Source organism: Mirounga leonina, unplaced genomic scaffold (assembly GCF_011800145.1).
Source record: "Mirounga leonina isolate KUSES-001 unplaced genomic scaffold, KU_Mleo_1.0 Mir_94, whole genome shotgun sequence".
Classification (NCBI taxonomy): Eukaryota; Metazoa; Chordata; class Mammalia; order Carnivora; family Phocidae; genus Mirounga; species Mirounga leonina.
This window is the reverse complement of record NW_023270855.1, coordinates 50,178,855-50,194,926: the sequence shown is the minus strand read 5'-3', so window position 1 is coordinate 50,194,926 and position 16,072 is coordinate 50,178,855. Positions and strand designations below refer to the sequence as shown.

The 16,072-nt window shown below is 60.7% G+C and overlaps 3 protein-coding genes across 3 annotated transcripts in view; 1 reads left to right on the top strand and 2 right to left on the bottom strand.

The window, feature by feature from the left end:
- The window catches only part of MAST1 (microtubule associated serine/threonine kinase 1), a 25,565-nt gene extending 17,707 nt beyond the window's left edge, over positions 1-7,858 (top strand). Inside the window, exons 13-26 of the mRNA XM_034996443.1 lie at positions 808-946; positions 1,072-1,204; positions 1,342-1,507; positions 1,606-1,707; positions 1,860-1,982; positions 2,364-2,473; positions 3,210-3,388; positions 3,466-3,713; positions 4,053-4,259; positions 4,473-4,702; positions 5,015-5,137; positions 5,255-5,391; positions 6,300-6,487; positions 6,591-7,858. Of these exons, the coding sequence (XP_034852334.1) occupies positions 808-946; positions 1,072-1,204; positions 1,342-1,507; positions 1,606-1,707; positions 1,860-1,982; positions 2,364-2,473; positions 3,210-3,388; positions 3,466-3,713; positions 4,053-4,259; positions 4,473-4,702; positions 5,015-5,137; positions 5,255-5,391; positions 6,300-6,487; positions 6,591-7,843 (3,338 nt within the window). The 3' untranslated portion in view covers positions 7,844-7,858. The remainder of the gene's footprint in view (positions 1-807; positions 947-1,071; positions 1,205-1,341; positions 1,508-1,605; positions 1,708-1,859; positions 1,983-2,363; positions 2,474-3,209; positions 3,389-3,465; positions 3,714-4,052; positions 4,260-4,472; positions 4,703-5,014; positions 5,138-5,254; positions 5,392-6,299; positions 6,488-6,590) is intronic.
- Positions 7,859-8,406: 548 nt separating this feature from the next.
- On the bottom strand, positions 8,407-10,934 carry DNASE2 (deoxyribonuclease 2, lysosomal). Its single transcript, XM_034997214.1, is given in 7 exon segments — positions 8,407-8,622; positions 8,625-8,956; positions 9,362-9,559; positions 9,649-9,813; positions 10,134-10,212; positions 10,302-10,479; positions 10,599-10,934. Coding segments are annotated over 7 exon segments (1,098 nt in total). The 5' UTR covers positions 10,694-10,934; the 3' UTR covers positions 8,407-8,571.
- Positions 10,935-11,612: 678 nt separating this feature from the next.
- KLF1 (Kruppel like factor 1) lies at positions 11,613-15,304 on the bottom strand. The gene is made up of 3 exons (XM_034997210.1): positions 15,064-15,304; positions 13,415-14,258; positions 11,613-12,217 (listed from the first exon to the last, which is right to left on the bottom strand). The coding sequence occupies exons 1-3, from the start codon at positions 15,148-15,150 to the stop codon at positions 12,042-12,044; spliced, it is 1,107 nt and encodes a 368-aa protein (XP_034853101.1). The 5' UTR covers positions 15,151-15,304; the 3' UTR covers positions 11,613-12,041.
- Positions 15,305-16,072: the final 768 nt, after the last annotated feature.

The following is a 16,072-nucleotide window of genomic DNA, read 5'->3' as shown; positions in this document are numbered from 1 at the left end:
AGGAAGGAAGGAAGGAAGGAAGGAAGGAAGGAAGGAAGGAAGGAAGGAAGGAAGGAAAGGAAGGAAGGAAGGAAGGAAGGAAGGAGAAAAAGAAGTTGTGATTAAAAAAATCATATCTGGGTGCTCAAACTATGTCACTAGGAATCTCTTCATCTCTTGACTCTGCTCTTGCATGTGTGGACTTCCCTCTAGACAGGCCCTGACATAGCAGAGTCGTCATCCAGCTGATCACAGTTTACATCATTTATGAGTTCTGCAATCTTTGTGAAAATAGAAGGGGAAGTCTGAGGGCTGATTCACTGAAGCGACTGGGTTACATGCTGACCCAGCCGCTGCACCTGGAAGAAAATCTGGCCCTTGAAAGAGAAGTTAGGAGTGGATCTTAGGAGACCAAAATACGAATGCCGTCTACAGCAAACCTGCTAGGGGCCAGGAATCTACATTTTAAGGCCCCAGACCCTCAAGATTCAGACTCCAGGAGATCAAGGGCCATGCTCCCAGGCTTTAATCCTGACCAGATCTCACCTCCACCATTGACTCCCTGCATGACCCAACCTCTCTGAGTCTCAATCCCCTCCTGTGTGACATTGGCTGATTAGACTCACTTGGGAGGATGGCTAAGAGGAGAGAAACCTGGTAGAGGGCACTCCCCATGGGACCTGGGGAGGGGAGGCCCCTCTCCAAGCCTCAGTTGTCCTTGGCTGTAAAATGGGAGCCGTGTGAGGTGAGGACTTGGTGGCTGGTGAGTGCTCAGCTCTGGGCTGAGGGTGCCTCCCTCTTCACATGGGCCAACTCCTTCCCCCACAGGGGGGGACTGCGCCACCCTGCTGAAGAACATCGGGGCGCTGCCCGTGGAGATGGCCCGCATGTACTTCGCAGAGACAGTCCTGGCACTGGAGTACCTGCACAACTATGGCATTGTGCACCGGGACCTCAAGCCTGACAAGTGAGCCTCTCCTATCACTTCATTCCTGCCCCTCGGGCAGCCCTGGCCTGAAAGGACCAGGAATGAAGTGGACGTGGGCCTCACTTCTGAGACCCCCGCCCCCCCAACACACACACTCATTGCAGCCTACTCATCACCTCTATGGGGCACATCAAGCTCACGGATTTTGGCCTCTCCAAGATGGGGCTTATGAGCCTCACCACCAACCTGTATGAAGGCCACATCGAGAAGGACGCCCGGGAATTCCTGGACAAACAGGTGTGTGTGCGGTCGTGGGGGTCACCGTGGGTGGAGTGACCCGACAGAACTGTGGGGCCCAGGGTCTGGTGGGGGACTCGGCTCTCCCTCGAGGCCCCTCCTGCGGCCCCGGGCGCAGGCTGACGGCCTGCCCCCAGGTGTGTGGGACCCCAGAGTACATCGCACCCGAGGTCATCCTGCGCCAGGGATACGGCAAGCCGGTGGACTGGTGGGCCATGGGCATCATTCTCTATGAGTTCCTGGTGGGCTGCGTACCCTTCTTTGGTGATACGCCCGAAGAACTGTTTGGACAGGTCATCAGCGGTGCGTGCCTCTGTGGGGGGCAGGGGGGCAGGGGGACACAGGTCCACTCAAGGTTTTGTAGGCTCCAAAAGCGACCCCCAGCCCTGCCTTTTCTGCAGATGACATCCTGTGGCCGGAGGGGGATGAGGCCCTGCCCACCGACGCCCAGCTCCTGATATCCAGCCTCCTGCAGACCAACCCCCTGGTCCGGCTAGGGGCAGGTAAGGGGTCTGCTTTTCAGAGAAACTAAGGACTGGGGGCCATTGCCAGAGAGTAGGACTCCAAGTCCAAGTGGTCCGGGGCTATCTCCAGGGTTGGCCTTCAGCGGTCCCTGGAACCACCTCCCCTCCTCCCTCCACCACTCCATCCCCAGGTGGTGCCTTTGAAGTGAAGCAGCACAGTTTCTTTCGAGACCTGGACTGGACAGGACTGCTGAGGCAGAAGGCCGAGTTCATCCCCCACCTGGAGTCCGAGGATGACACCAGCTACTTCGACAGTGAGCAGGGACAGGGGGCGGGATCCGGTGAGATCGGGCCCTCAGTTAGGCCTAGGCTGGGACGCGAGCCGAGCAGGAGACCTCCCAGCCCCAGCCGGATCAGAGGGCTGAAGTTGTGGAGGGGGCGTGGTTGCTCGGAGGCGTGGCCTGGCATGGAGTGCCCTAGGTGGGATCTGGAGGTGTGGCTTTTCTGGAGCCGAGAGGGGGGCTGGGACCCAGCCTGGGGGAGGGGCCTGAATCTGACCCGAGAATAGGGCAGGGGCCTGGCAGGGGCGTGGCCGAGCCTGTGGGCCCGGCTGGAAAGAGGATCGGGTTCCGGTGGGGGTTTTATCTGAGGCGTGGACCCTTGCCTGCGGTTATGGCCCACCCCCCAATCCTCAGCCCGCTCAGACAGGTATCATCACGTGAACTCCTATGACGAGGATGACACCACCGAAGAGGAGCCTGTGGAAATACGCCAGTTCTCCTCTTGCTCGCCGCGCTTCAGCAAGGTGGGCCAAGGCTGGGCTAGGGGTGGGGTGAAACCCGGGGGGGCGGGGCCTGGGTGGAGGCGGGTCTTTGCTTCCCGGGCACGACGGGTTGAGGAGGCGAAGGGTGGTGGGTCCGCAATGGGGCGGGGCTGAGGAGACAGGAGAGCAGGGTCCCAGGCCCGAGGTCTCAAGCCGGGGAATTACTGAAGGGGTAAGAGATCTGGGGGTGATAAGGCCTGCGGGGGAGGCAGCCTGGGGGTCTTGGGACTGGCCTGTGGCACTGAGTGGAATCTGACGGGAACCTGGACAGATGTGGAAAGCAGGCCCACGGTGGGGCGGGGCTAGTTCTGGACGGGGCGGGGTCGGGACCTGGGGCTGGACAGAAAGAGGGGCGGGGGCGGGCCGGGGCAAGGCTGGGCAAGGCTGGGCAAGATCTCGCATTGAGGAACCGCGTGTAAGGGGGTCAGGGCCTAGCCGGGGCGAGCGTAGACATAACTGGGTGAAGCCTGGGGAGGTGGGGCACGAAGGAGAGCATATTCTTGAGGGCATGGGCAGGGCAGGGCCTAACTTTGTGGAGTGGGGCCTGAGTTGAAGAATTGTAGGTGGTTGGGGTACCTCTCAGAATTGGGCGGGGCCCGGACTTGGGAGGTGGAGCGTAGTGTGGACGGGTCCAGTAGCGGGAAGCGGATTGGTTCGGGAGCGAAGGCGGGAACCGGGGCCGGGCTTGCCTCCCACCACCACCCGCCCGCGCGTTCAGGTGTATAGCAGCATGGAGCAACTGTCGCAGCACGAGCCCAAGACCCCGGTGGCGGCAGCGGGGGCCAGCAAGCGGGAGCCGAGCGCCAAGGGCCCAGAGGAGAAGGCGGCCGGCAAGCGGGAGGGCCTGGGAGGCCTGACCCTGCGCGAGAAGACCTGGAGAGGGGGCTCCCCGGAGATGTGAGCAGGGACAGAACTGGGCTTGGGGGCGGGGCCCGGGGGGGCGTGTCTCTTCTGACCACTACTCCTTCGTGCAGCAAGCGTTTCTCGGCTTCGGAGGCCAGCTTCCTGGAGGGGGAGGCCAGCCCCCCGCTGGGCGCGCGCCGCCGTTTCTCCGCACTGCTGGAGCCCAGCCGCTTCAGCGCCCCCCAAGAGGACGAGGATGAGGGCCGGTTGCGCAGGCCTCCCCGGCCCAGCTCTGACCCCCCGGGCTCGCTGGATGCGCGGGCCCCGAAAGAGGCAGCTCAAGGGGATGGCACCCCCAGCGCTGGGGACCCCGAGGCCAGTGAGTGCTCCCTCCTGCCGCCTCCCCCAGTTCCGCAGTGGCCATATAGTGAACATTTCAGTGAGTGTGGTGCGGTTTATGCAAGAGCTCACCCACTCTTCACACTGCAGCCTGGGGATTCTCATCAACATGGGGAACACACCCCATATTCCATGCTCAGTCAACAAATGTATTTGAGCACTCCTCTCTATCAGGAGCTGTGCTAGATGGATATGTTACCTGTTTTCGTGAAACTCACAAGTAAGAGAGAGAAGCGGGAAGAGCATTTCAGGCAGAGGGAACAGCATGCAGGAAGTCCGTGGCCTTAAACTGACCCCTAACTCACTTGCTCTGTTGCAGCTGACCGCCCACGCCCAGGTGACCTCTGTCCAGCCTCGAAGGATGGGGACTCATCCAGCCCGAGGGCCACCAATGACCTGGTTCTGCGCCGGGCGCGGCACCAACAACTGTCAGGAGAGCCCGCAGTGGAGAAGAGACCTTCTCGAACTGGGGGCAAAGTCATCAAGTCCGCCTCCGCCACTGCCTTGTCCGTCATGATTCCTGCAGGTGACGCTGGTCTCCACGTAGCAGAGGAGGGGCTGTCTCCATTTGTGCCAGGATAGGCCAATGAGAACACTGTATTTTCCCTGTCCACAATGATTGGCTCTGGGATGGACCAATGAGAACCCTGGGACTTTGACTTGGGAGGAATGAGGAGCAGCTACAGGGAGAGATGTATCTTGTTGGCCCCAATCTCTGATTGTGATTCTTTGTCTGCAGTGGACCCCCATGGAAGCTCACCCCTGGCCAGTCCCATGTCCCCACGATCTCTCTCCTCTAACCCATCCTCACGGGACTCCTCACCCAGCCGGGACTACTCACCGGCTGTCAGTGGACTCCGCTCCCCTATCACCATCCAACGCTCTGGCAAGAAGTACGGCTTCACACTGCGTGCCATTCGGGTCTACATGGGTGACTCGGATGTCTACAGTGTCCATCACATTGTCTGGGTGAGCACACATGCTTGGAGTCTATGTCCGGAGGTGGGGGGTGGGTGGAGGGGAAAGAAGGACCTCCAGGGATGAAGGACAGCTCAAATTGTAGAACCAGGACCTGGATAAGAGTCCTCTGTGACCTGTGCTCTCACTTCCCTTTCTGAGCCTCAGTTTCTTCATTTGTAAAATGGGGAGGATGATTACTGTTTCATTAGGTGTTATGAGGATTGCTGTGCATGCAGAGTTAGGCGTCTGGCACAGAAGCTCAGGGAGCTTTCTTTGTTACCAATCCTGTGACTCTACCCCTGTGGGGTGTCTTGTCCCCAGCACGTGGAAGAGGGAGGCCCAGCCCAGGAGGCCGGGCTTTGTGCTGGTGACCTCATCACCCACGTGAACGGGGAGCCTGTGCATGGCATGGTGCATCCTGAGGTCGTTGAGCTGATCCTTAAGGTGAGTGCAAGGGCGGGAGCCCCGAGCGGGGAGGGCCAGGGAGGGTTGAGAGATCCTGGGGAACTGGAGCTGCCTGAGCAGCCTCCCCCAGGGCATTTCTCCCCTTTCTTCCCCTAGAGCGGCAATAAGGTAGCGGTGACTACAACGCCCTTCGAAAATACCTCCATTCGCATTGGCCCCGCACGGCGCAGCAGCTACAAAGCCAAAATGGCTAGGAGGAACAAGAGGCCCTCTGCCAAGGAGGGTCAGGAGAGGTGAGTGGGGTCAAGTGCAGTTGGCAGGCCTATAAACAGCAGGCTGAGGGAACACTTGTGGTTTTGTGTTGTTGTTTGAGCAGTGGGCGGGGCTAAGGTGGGAGGTGGTGAGGACGAGAGAAGGGACGTGCCCAGGAAAAGTGGCCAGCCGGGCCATTGAACAAAAACAAGAGGACTGAGTGAGAAGGGCTGGGAGAGTGCGAGAAGCCAGGAAAGGAAGCTGTGCCAGGTTTCTAGGCTGGGAGAAAAACCTTGTGGGAGGTGTCTTGGGAGGTGGGCAGGGCCAGCACTTGTCTATTAGAGAGGGTGCTGTCCGGGAGCCGGTCCTGACCTGTTGGATATATTTAGGCGGCTGGGGGGGGGCGGGGCTAGGAGAAGGGATTTCTATGTGAAATGAGCCCCCTAGGCAAGACTGGGCCGACTGAAATAATTTCTTCCCTTAGGGGTAGGAGGAGCTAGGAGAGGTGGGTGGGGCCAGGAGACTTGTGTTTAGATCAGAGGGTTTGGCGTTTTGGCCTGGACAAGTCGTTGAGTGGGGGATCTGAGTGAGAGGAGCCAGACAAAACTGAGTCAGGTGAATTTCTTCCTGCCCTGTTAGGTGGGTGGCAGCTGGAGAGGGAGGGGCTAGAGAGGTGGGCGGGGCCGGGAAAAGTTGGTTCGGTGTGGATGGGTTGTTCTCGCTTGGGCTGGGAACGGCCAGAAAGGAATGGGGGCCTGAGATGGGGAGGAGCCAAATAGGACCAGAGTTAGGAAAAGTTCTTTCGGTTTTGATAGGTAGGTGGCAGCTGGAGAGGGAGGGGCCAGGAGGGGTGAGCCGTCCCCAGGGGTGGATGTGCGGCCCTAAAGTGGAAGAAGCCAGGCGTTCTGGAACTTGGTGAAGGGTAGGTGGCCCCCTCTTTGTCCCCCAGCAAGAAGCGCAGCTCCCTCTTCCGCAAGATCACAAAGCAGTCAAACCTGCTGCACACTAGCCGCTCGCTGTCGTCGCTGAACCGGTCGCTGTCGTCCAGCGACAGCCTCCCGGGCTCGCCCACGCACGGGCTGCCCGCACGCTCGCCTACGCACAGCTACCGCTCCACGCCCGACTCCGCCTACCTAGGTACGCTCTGCGCCTGCGCGCGGCGGGCCGAGCGGCGCAGGGTGGCGGGGCTGTGCCCTGGCTGTGCCCCCGGCGCGCAACAGCCCCTCTCGCCCACCCGCAGGCGCCTCCTCCCAGAGCAGCTCGCCGGCCTCGAGCACGCCCAACTCGCCAGCGTCGTCGGCGTCGCACCACATCCGGCCCAGCACGCTGCACGGCCTGTCGCCGAAATTGCACCGCCAGTACCGCTCCGCGCGCTGCAAGTCGGCCGGCAACATCCCGCTGTCGCCGCTGGCACACACGCCGTCCCCGACACAGGCGTCGCCGCCGCCGCTGCCGGGCCACACGGTGGGCAGCTCGCACACGACGCAGAGCTTCCCCGCGAAGCTGCACTCGTCCCCACCGGTGGTGCGCCCGCGCCCCAAGAGTGCCGAGCCCCCGCGCTCGCCGCTCCTCAAACGCGTGCAGTCGGCAGAGAAGCTGGGAGCCTCGCTGGGCGCCGACAAGAAGGGCGCGCTGCGCAAACACAGCCTCGAGGTGGGCCACCCGGATTTCCGCAAGGACTTCCACGGCGAGCTGGCGCTGCATAGCCTCGCCGAGTCTGACGGCGAGACGCCCCCCATCGAGGGTCCTGGCACACCTAGGCAGGTCGCCGTCCGTCGCCTGGGCCGCCAAGAGTCGCCCCTGAGCTTGGGCGCGGACCCGCTGCTGCCCGAGGGCGCCCCCAGGCCGCCGGCGTCCAGTAAGGAGAAGGAGTCTCCGGGTGGTGCCGAGGCCTGCACCCCACCCCGTGTGACGACCCCCGGGGGCCGGACCCTGGACACCAGTGGCACACGGCACCAGAGCGTGCAGACAGAGGATGGAGCAGGTGGGGTGGCCAGGGCTGTGGCAAAGGCCGCGCTGAGCCCAGTGCAGGAACACGAGACCGGCAGGCGCAGCAGCTCGGGTGAGGCAGGCACACCCCTGGTGCCAATTGTCGTAGAGCCTGTGCGTCCCGGGGCCAAGGCCGGGACGCCCCAGCTTCCTGGTGCAGACTCCAAAGGGTTGCAGGAATCCATGTCCCTGGCGCCTCCCGCACCTGAGGTCCCCCGGGGTCGGGAGTGCTGGGTGCTAGAGGTGGTGGAGGAGCGGACCACGCTGAGCGGGCCTCGCTCCAAGCCCACCTCCCCCAAACTCTCTCCAGAACCCCAGACCCCCCCCCCCGCCCCCACAAAGAATGCGCCCAGCAGTGCAGGGCCCCCAGTCCTACCCACTTCCCCCTTGGTCCCAGCCACCAAGCCTGAGGTGGGGCTGACCTCCCGGTGCCCTGCTGAAGCTGTACCCCCAGCAGGCCTGACCAAAAAAGGTGCACCCTGCCCCACGCCTCCAGGCCCATAGCCGAGGGGGCCACTGGCCCTGCTCTGTACAGCCACCTGTATACATATGTACACATATAAATAAAGTGTGTCTGTGCTGTGTGAGCTTTCTGCAGCTCACCCCACCTCCCCTGGCCGGGCAAGACATTGTGTTTCTGCCCCCTTGCCTGTGTGCGTCTTGAGGTCTGATTACCATCGAGAAGGGAGGTGAGTCTTGGGTGGACCCTTCCTTGTGGTCCCACTTTGGGTCTCATTTATTTATTTATTTTATTTTTTATTTATTTATTTTTAAAGATTTTATTTATTTATTTAATTGACAGAGAGAGAGACAGCGTGAGGGGGAACACAAGTAGGGGGAGAGGGAGAAGCAGGCTTCCTGCTGAGCAGGGAGCCTGATGCAGGGCTCGATCCCAGGACCCCAGGATCATGACCTGAGCCGAAGGCAGTCGCTTAACCAACTGAGCCACCCAGGCGCCCCTGGGTCTCATTTATATACCAGCTGTCCCCAGACCGTCAGGGAGAGAAGGGCTGTAATGTTGTCTGGAGTCCCAGTGTCCACTTGAAGAAAAAAGGTTAACAGCCCCATCCATCCACCAATTTCCTTTTATTTCTCAACAGTCCTGAATCAGGTATTGTGATTCTCATTTTGCAGATGAGTAGACTGAGTCACAAGTTAAGGCACATCATTAAGGTCACACAATTAGACATTAAACTGGGGTTCAAGCTGAAGTCCCAACTGGCTTCTGAGCCTTAGCTCTTACATGCTCTGCTGGGCTTCATGGAGAGGAGGTTCTGTTCTCCCCACAGGGCTTCCAGGCCTTCACCAGAGGCTGGAAGGCCTTCCAGAGGGCTGGTAGCTGGGCACATAATGTGCCCCCACCCCGCTGCTCCTCTCTGAGGTTCCGATTCATGTCACCCACACAGGCCCAGGGCCCTTCTGGGGCTACACACCACTTGGAGTGGTCTTCTGTGGCACTGAAGGCTGGTCCAGCTGGCTCAGGGAAAGCTATCTGGGTCACGTCCAGCACATGCTGGACCCTGGAGCAGTTAGAGGGTAGGATGCCATGAGAGTTTTGCCAGAATTGGACCTGCAGGTTACTGCCAAGGGCTTCTGCCAACCAGCCAGAGTACAGGTCTGTGGAGGATGGAAAAAGGGCATGGGCAGGGTCAGGGTCACCGCTAGGGCCCCTTCCCCTTTCTGAGCTCAGTTTCCTCAGTTGTCAGTTCCTGGAAACACAGGGAATGACAAAAACTAATAGCCCTTACCAAATGCTTTACATGCATCATTTCATTCATAGCAATCCTTTAAAGTAGATATCGGTGTCCCCATTTCTCAGATGGGTTAAACTGAGGCTCTGGTTGAGTCACACATCACATAGCCAGAAACCAATATGTGAACCCAAGTCTGTTACCTACCTCTCATTTGCTTGTGGCTCTCAAAGAGTCCTAGTCCTTATTCCTGACCTGCCCTTAGCCATGGACACACCAGGCACCCCCTCTGCAGAAAAAGAGCTTTGCAACCCTCAGTCTCAGGACTCACCATCTCCAAATTTTCCAAATTTGGCAAAGCTCTGGAATGTGTCCCCTGCCTTGGATGTGAGTGTTACACTGCTGTTCCAGGGGCCATGGAGAACATGGTGGCCCTTGACCGCATCCTCCAGGTAGGGGACTTTCTGAGCGAAGGCCACATCTAGCTTGTGGTCATACACTAGGGGGTAGGTGTAGGTCAGCTGTCTGCCTGGAGGACAAGGGTGGAGAAAACGAAGGACGGTTCCACATTCTGGCCTGGGAATCAGGGATTCACTTTGCCTCCCTGTCCACACTCACCAATCTTCCAGAACTGAGTGAGGGGAAAAGACACACAGAGCAGGGTCTGCCCATAGGTTTGGGCATTAAAAGGCCAGCTGTATGCAGTGGAGGAGGCGGGTGGAGGGAACCGTGGAACACTGTGGACCAGCCAGAAGCCCCCTTCTTGGTCCAGGAGTAGCACACCTGAACGAGAAGACAGGGATGAGAAGGACTGCTCAAGGCATCCCAACAAGCACGTATGCCACCAGGAACACCCTCCACTTGCCAGGGGCCTGGAGAAGGTGTGGACAGGGTCGACACCCCACTGCTGAGCTCAGTTTCTGCAGCTGTCAATTCTCATAGTCAAGAAGAAAAACAATATTAGTACAGTGAGGAAGCAGATGTCCAGAGTCTGACAGAGCACCCCCCACCACCACCACCCCATCCCTGGGCAGGGCAGGGGTTAGCTGGGGAAAATGCATAGGAAAACCAGAGCCCTTCCCCAGCCCCAATCCGGGACTCACCCTTTGTGTGCCCCCGGCTGGACAAGTCCTGAGCCCTACTGGGTTTAGGTGGCTGGTCATTGTATAGCAGGAAGGCGAGCTGGGGGGAGATGGATGGGGCGACTTTAAATTTCCCTCCAGGCTGGGCCCTAGAGTCTCATCCCAGGTTCAGCCCAGGAGCCCCTTCACCTGGCTGGCGTTCTGGTACAGCGGCAGCAGGCTGCGGCCCACGGCCCCCGCCGAGCTGTTGATGGACCCCGCGCCGTCGCGCCAGCCCCCGGAGTCCTTATCCATGTACTTGTATCGCAGTCCGCTCTGCGCCGCTTTCCCGGGCCCGCTCTGGGCTGGCAGCTTGTAAACGACGAACCTTGAAGTTGAGGAATGGGAGAAATGGAGGGAGGGGAAGAGAGGGAACCCCAGGCTTCACCCAGTTGCAGTGCACCCCCCAGGCCAACCTCGGGGGATGGTCGGCGCCTGCGCACTCACCAGTCCACAGGCTGCCCCGAGTCCCCGTAGCAGGTCAGGGTCCTTACTGGCACCCACAGCAGCGCGGCCAGGAGCACCGGGCTCAGCGTGGCCATGGCGCTTGGGTCCAGGAATCTGTGTTGGGGCCCGGGTCGCCAGGTCACGAGCCGGGCCGGGCCGGTCCCTAGTCGACTTTCACTTCCCCAGACAGGCGTGGGAACCCCAGCCGGAACCTCACGAGGATGGAGACTGCCCGCGAGACAGAGAAGCTGAAATTTGAAAGTCAGTTCGGGGCCCTCTGGGGGCGGGGCTTCCTTTCTGACCGTCACTCCCCTCGGGCACCTCCACGCGCTTCCGGCGGACTCAACTCTTGATATACTCCACCCACCCGTCCGGCTCAGGCCACGCCTCCTATGACCCCTCTCCCGCCTCCGACTCCTTTCCTGGCCAATCATAGCTCACATCCCTCCGCTAGGCCCCGCCTCCGTCTCGTTCTACTGTGGCTAGTCTCAAGCCGCTGTCTTCCGTTAGCACCCCGCTGCTCCGGCTCCTGGGTCAAACGCAGATTTGGATTTTTTCCTTTCCTGTCTTACAACCTGAGGTCTAACTCTTGTGAATTTTGCTCTTTTAAGGGGCGCTTGTGCTCCTGATCCTCCCCCTTTTTATTCCACATGTTTTCCTGGGGCCCCCTGAGGTAGCTATTCAAGGGAATATTTTGGATCGGGTCACGGTGGAGGGTGATGGGGCCAGGCTGAGGGCTGGGGACCGAGGGAGACGGTCCCAGTGAATGTACCTGGGGTTCAAGGCAGGAGACAAGGACGATTTAGGCTAATCTGGGGGTGTGACCGGGAGGGGCGGCAAAGCCTCCAGTGCCAAGAGGGGTCGCTGAAGTTTACATGAGGGTGTGAAGGTGTGTATGGCCCCCCAAACTCACCCCTGAGAGTAAACTTCCTCCCATCTTCCAGCAGCCAAAACCCACAAAGTCAGGCCAACGCTGAACCTTTATCTGGGAGGGGCATTGGTACAGGACCCATAACCATTCACAGCAGATCCAGCCACTATGCAGAGCTTCATTAGTCAAGGTGTGAAGCCCCCTTCCAGGCCCGGGGTCTTTGGGAAGCCTCACCCCACAACCACTCCCACTGCCCAGGGCCTCTTGTAAGCTGGTCTGAGGGTCCAGCTCTCTGAGGGTCTGTCTCTCCGAAATGTCTGAGTGTCCAACTGAGTCCGTTTATTTGGAGGTCTCTCTGTCTTGCTGTATCTGTGTAGCTCTGTGGCTGAGGACGTGTGGGAGCTTGGGTTGGAGGCTCCCCCAGTCTGTCTGTGGGCCAGTCCTTGATCTTTGGGTGGATCTGTGGGGCCGCGAATCCAGGAGAGGGCCCGTCCGAGGGAAAAGCACCCTGTGTGGATCTGCTCTTGTCCCATCCCCAATCCCCAGGACGGGTCCAAGTGTTGGGGCAGGGCTCAAAGATGACGCTTCATGTGCAGGGCCAGGTGATCGGAGCGTGAAAAAGCGCGCGGGCAGAGCTGGCAGCGGAAGGGGCGCTGTCCGGTGTGCTTCCGGTAGTGGCGGGTCAGTTCGTCCGAGCGCGCGAACCTCCAGCCACAGCCGTCCCACGTGCAGGCGTAGGGCTTCTCCCCTGGGGGAAGGGTGGGGGATGAGGAAGCCCTGAGCGCCACTATCCGCCCCACCCCTCCCCGGTCTGCCTCTGCATCTATCTGGTCGCACTCCTTTGCTCAGCCTTGGTCCGTACTGGGGTGAGGCAAGTGAGGCGCCCCAGCACGCAAAATGTAGGGAGGCGCTCAACTCTCAGGGGAAGGCCCTGATTCTGCACCCACGTCCTGCCTCTGCGACCTCAACCCCTCTGTACCTGCATTTGGCGCCAAACCCGTTCTCATTTCCTGGACCCAAGTCGTGTCCCCTACCCCACTGGCTTCATTTACTGTTCTCTATTACCCTGCCTTGGAGTCCTAAAGCCATCCCCACCTTCGTCCTTTGGCTTGGCTCCCTGTGTTCCAGCCCCTCCCTGGGGACCCTCCAGCTGCTGCCTAATTCTGCCCTCCCCCCCGCCCCCCCGGCCTTGACCCTTGGGCTTCGAAATCCAGGCCCAGTCCCCGGTGATTGTTCTCTCCCCAGGCTACTCCTGGCCTCTCCCCACGCGTCTCTGCGCAGGAAGGTACACATAGCCCTGTAGGGACTCCTAAATTCAGGCTTCACCCTTCCTCCTCCCCCCAGCCTCTATTCCACAGCCCCGCCCCGTCTTAGGATCCCTGGGACCCAGCTTTCTTCCCCTACGCCCATCCTCCTTTCTATTCCCTCTATCCTCCTGGACCTGCCTCGGCTTCTGGGCTCCGGAAACTGACTCTGGCCCTGCCTCTCCTCCTGAGTGCGGCCACGCCCCCTACAGTCTGGCTCCGCCTCCCCGGCAAGCAACCCACGCTTTATACTCCTGGCGGCTAACTCCGCTCTCGGTTGGCCCCGCACCTGAACCCTCTGTCTTTGACCCCGCCCCTGGCATTCCAAGCTTGTCCCTTCTCCGCAGTCCCTCCTCTAGCCCGCCCCCTTTGTCACTTGCCAGGCTTTCTGCTCTTTAGCCCTTACCCTGCCCAGGTCTTACGCGTCTCTTCCCTGAGACGCTCCTCAGGTTCCCCAGGTTGTCTCCGTGCCCCCACCCGGCTCCCGGGGTCCCAGGCCGGCTCCCAGCTCCCAGCTCCCTCTGCCCTGCCCGTGGCTCCGAAATTCTGCTTTAGCTCCGCCACTTGCTCGGGTTTTCCAGCTCCCCAGCCATTCCCTGGTCCTGAGGCCCATCCTCCAGCCCCGCGCCCCGCTCCCTCACCTGTGTGCGTGCGCAGATGAGCCTTCAGGTGCGAGCTCTTGGTGTAGCTCTTCCCACAGCCCGGGTGCGTGCATGTGTGCGCCGCCTGCCTCTTGCGCGCCCACGATCGCCGGCTGCGTTTGGATGGCGCCGCGTCCGCGATCCCTCCTGGGTCTCCTGCGGTCCCTCGGAGTCCCGCACCCGCCGTCCCGGGTCCCAGACAACTCAAGAAAGAAGGGGGTGATGTGGGGCCGGGCGCAGGCGCCGGGAGCCCGCGGAAGAGCTGGAAGTGCCCTTGGTACTGCGGCACCGGGTACAGCGCTGGGTACCCGGACAGCAGCCCGTAGGGGGCGCCTGGCGCCGTGGGCACTGAAAGCGCGGTCCTCGAGAAGTAGCTGCCGGAGGAGCCCGCACCTGGCCCGGGGTACACCGGCTGCAGCGGCAGTGCCTTGGGCTCGGGGGCTGGGCCCAGGGCTGAGCCCGCGAAGGCGTCCGGGGCCGGGGCTCTTGGGGCCGGGCGTGCCCAGCCCGGGTGCTCCTCGGGACCCAAGAGCCCAGCCACCAGCCCCGGGCCGCCCACATACGGGCTGGGAGTCTCGGGTGGCGGCGGCGGCGGCGGCGGCGGCGGGAATTGCACCCCGGGGCACTCGCCTGGCGCCAAAGCGCAGGTTTGGGGCGCGCCGCCCGGCTCTGGGCACGAGAAATTGGTGAGGAGGAGATCCAGATCCCAGGCAGTGGCCGAGTCCCTCTCGCCGTCTTCGTCCTCCCTGGGCGCGTCCTGCAACTCCGGCCTCACGTGGAGGGGCAGCCCGGTGGGATCAGGGGGCCCCGGACCCAAGTCCTGCACCTCCTCAGAGCGCCACCACTGGGGAGGGACCCGGTAGCGTGAGGCTTCCGTGGACACCAGGGTACCCTGCCCAGAGATGGAAGGGGCTGGATGCCCTGATGGGGGCAGGCTGGCCAGAGGCTCTGGAAAGGGGTCTTGGTTGCTTGTCCGTCATGTCAGTCTGTCCCCCTCCCTTACACTGCACACTCCCTCCAGCCCCCCCAAGTCCGGGGACAGAGGTCGATGGGTCTGGCTGGAGACCCAAGATAAGACTGACATTATCTGGAGCCACACTCAGGCATGGGGGAAGGGGGGGCAGAGCTAGGCATGGAAGGCTGGGTGGGGGGCAGCCTTGCCTCAGTTTCCCCCAGGCTCTCCCTCTCCTTCCCTGTCCCCCCCAAAATTAATTCCCAAGATTAAATTCCTGCATTTGCTATTTCCCCCGATATCTAGGGTTGTCTTACTGTGGACTGCTGCAGTGTTCAGCTTCAAACCTCAGGTTCTTTTTTTCTTTTCTTTCTTTCTTTCTTTCTTTCCTTTCCTTTCCTTTTTTTTTTTTTTTTCTCTCAAAGTAAGCTCTATGCCCAACATGGGGCTTGAACTCACGACCCTGAGATCAAGAGTTGCATGTTCTACCTACTGAGCCAGCCAGGTGCCCCTCCAAGCCTCAGTCTTATATGACAAGAATAGGTCCTTAGACCAAGTTCAGACTCCTAGCCTGGACTGAGGACCCCCAGCCTTGGGTAAGATGCAGAGCAAGATGCAGACTAGACACCCCCCCCCCGCAAGCTCTAACCACAACCCAGGACCCCAGCCAGCCCACCTACACCCCACCTGGCCCCACCTTGAGAAAGTCCTCCTGTGTGTCCAGGAAGGGGCCCAGGGTGGTCAGCGTGCTGATGGAGGGCAAGGCGGTCTCAGCTGCAGCCATGGCCGGCTGGTGCCCACCCTGGGCCTCAGGCCTCCTCTCCCTCCGTGGCCTCGTGGGCTCTGAGACACCAATGGCCCCTTGGAGGGCTCCTCTCTGCCCTCAGCTGATTGGCTGCAGCCCCTGATAAGAGGCAGGCAAGGCGGGGGTCACTGTTTCTGAGGAAGAGACCTCATCTCAGCCTGTTTAAGGGCTGGGCCTTAAGGACTGACCCCATATATAAAGCCAAGTCAGAGGTTCAGGGGCTGGGGGCTCAGAGGTTGAGGGTTCAGGTGTTGGGTAAAGCGAGGCACTGAGTCCCCCCAAAAGGATAGACTTGGTGCCCTACTCTTAGTTATCTTCCTGTAGAAGGGGTAACAGACAGAATGGGGATCCTGAGAAGGGGCTCTGAGACACCCTTTCCTGTGACCAGGCCCCTGTAGCTCTCCCCCTCCCCAATAAACACCAGCAACCGTGTTGATGGCGGGACTTGGCATGAAGTCCCTGCCAAGCCAAGCATTATCAGACACCCCAGATGTTGGAGCCTGCTATCAGGTGGGGGCCCAGAACAGCCGAAGCTCTGTTCCTGATGAGTGGGAGGGTTGGGGGCTGGGGCTTCACGGTGGGTTGGTTTCAGATTGCCTGGATTGTGAGTTCCCAGGGCCTGAGCCCAGTGCCAGGAGGAGCCCCTCCCAATCGGCCGCCTGCTGTCGACCATGGACCCTCTGGGGGGTGCTGCGTGGAGTTGGGCTGTGTGTGGGGGGGATGCTGCTGTGACCACAGTTGCTCTGGTGTGATGGGGCCGGGGTGGGGGAAGTGACCCCCTCTGCGGGGTGAAATGGGACGGTCGGATCAGGCCACAGGAAGTACCTGAGGATGCGCAGGAGACCCTCAGCAGCCCCTGCTCTAGGCCTGGCTGCTCTCTGATTGCTGCCCCACATGGGGG

Bases quoted from the DNA above. Each gene is read 5' to 3' on its own strand.
- KLF1 (XM_034997210.1), bottom strand. From the start codon at position 15,150: ATGGCTGCAGCTGAGACCGCCTTGCCCTCCATCAGCACGCTGACCACC. The intron at 14,259-15,063 runs GTGGGGCCAGGT...GTCCCTCCCCAG, and splicing joins CACAGGAGGACTTTCTCAAG to TGGTGGCGCTCTGAGGAGGT. The intron at 12,218-13,414 runs GTGAGGGAGCGG...CCCTTCCCCCAG, and splicing joins TCATCTGCGCACGCACACAG to GGGAGAAGCCCTACGCCTGC.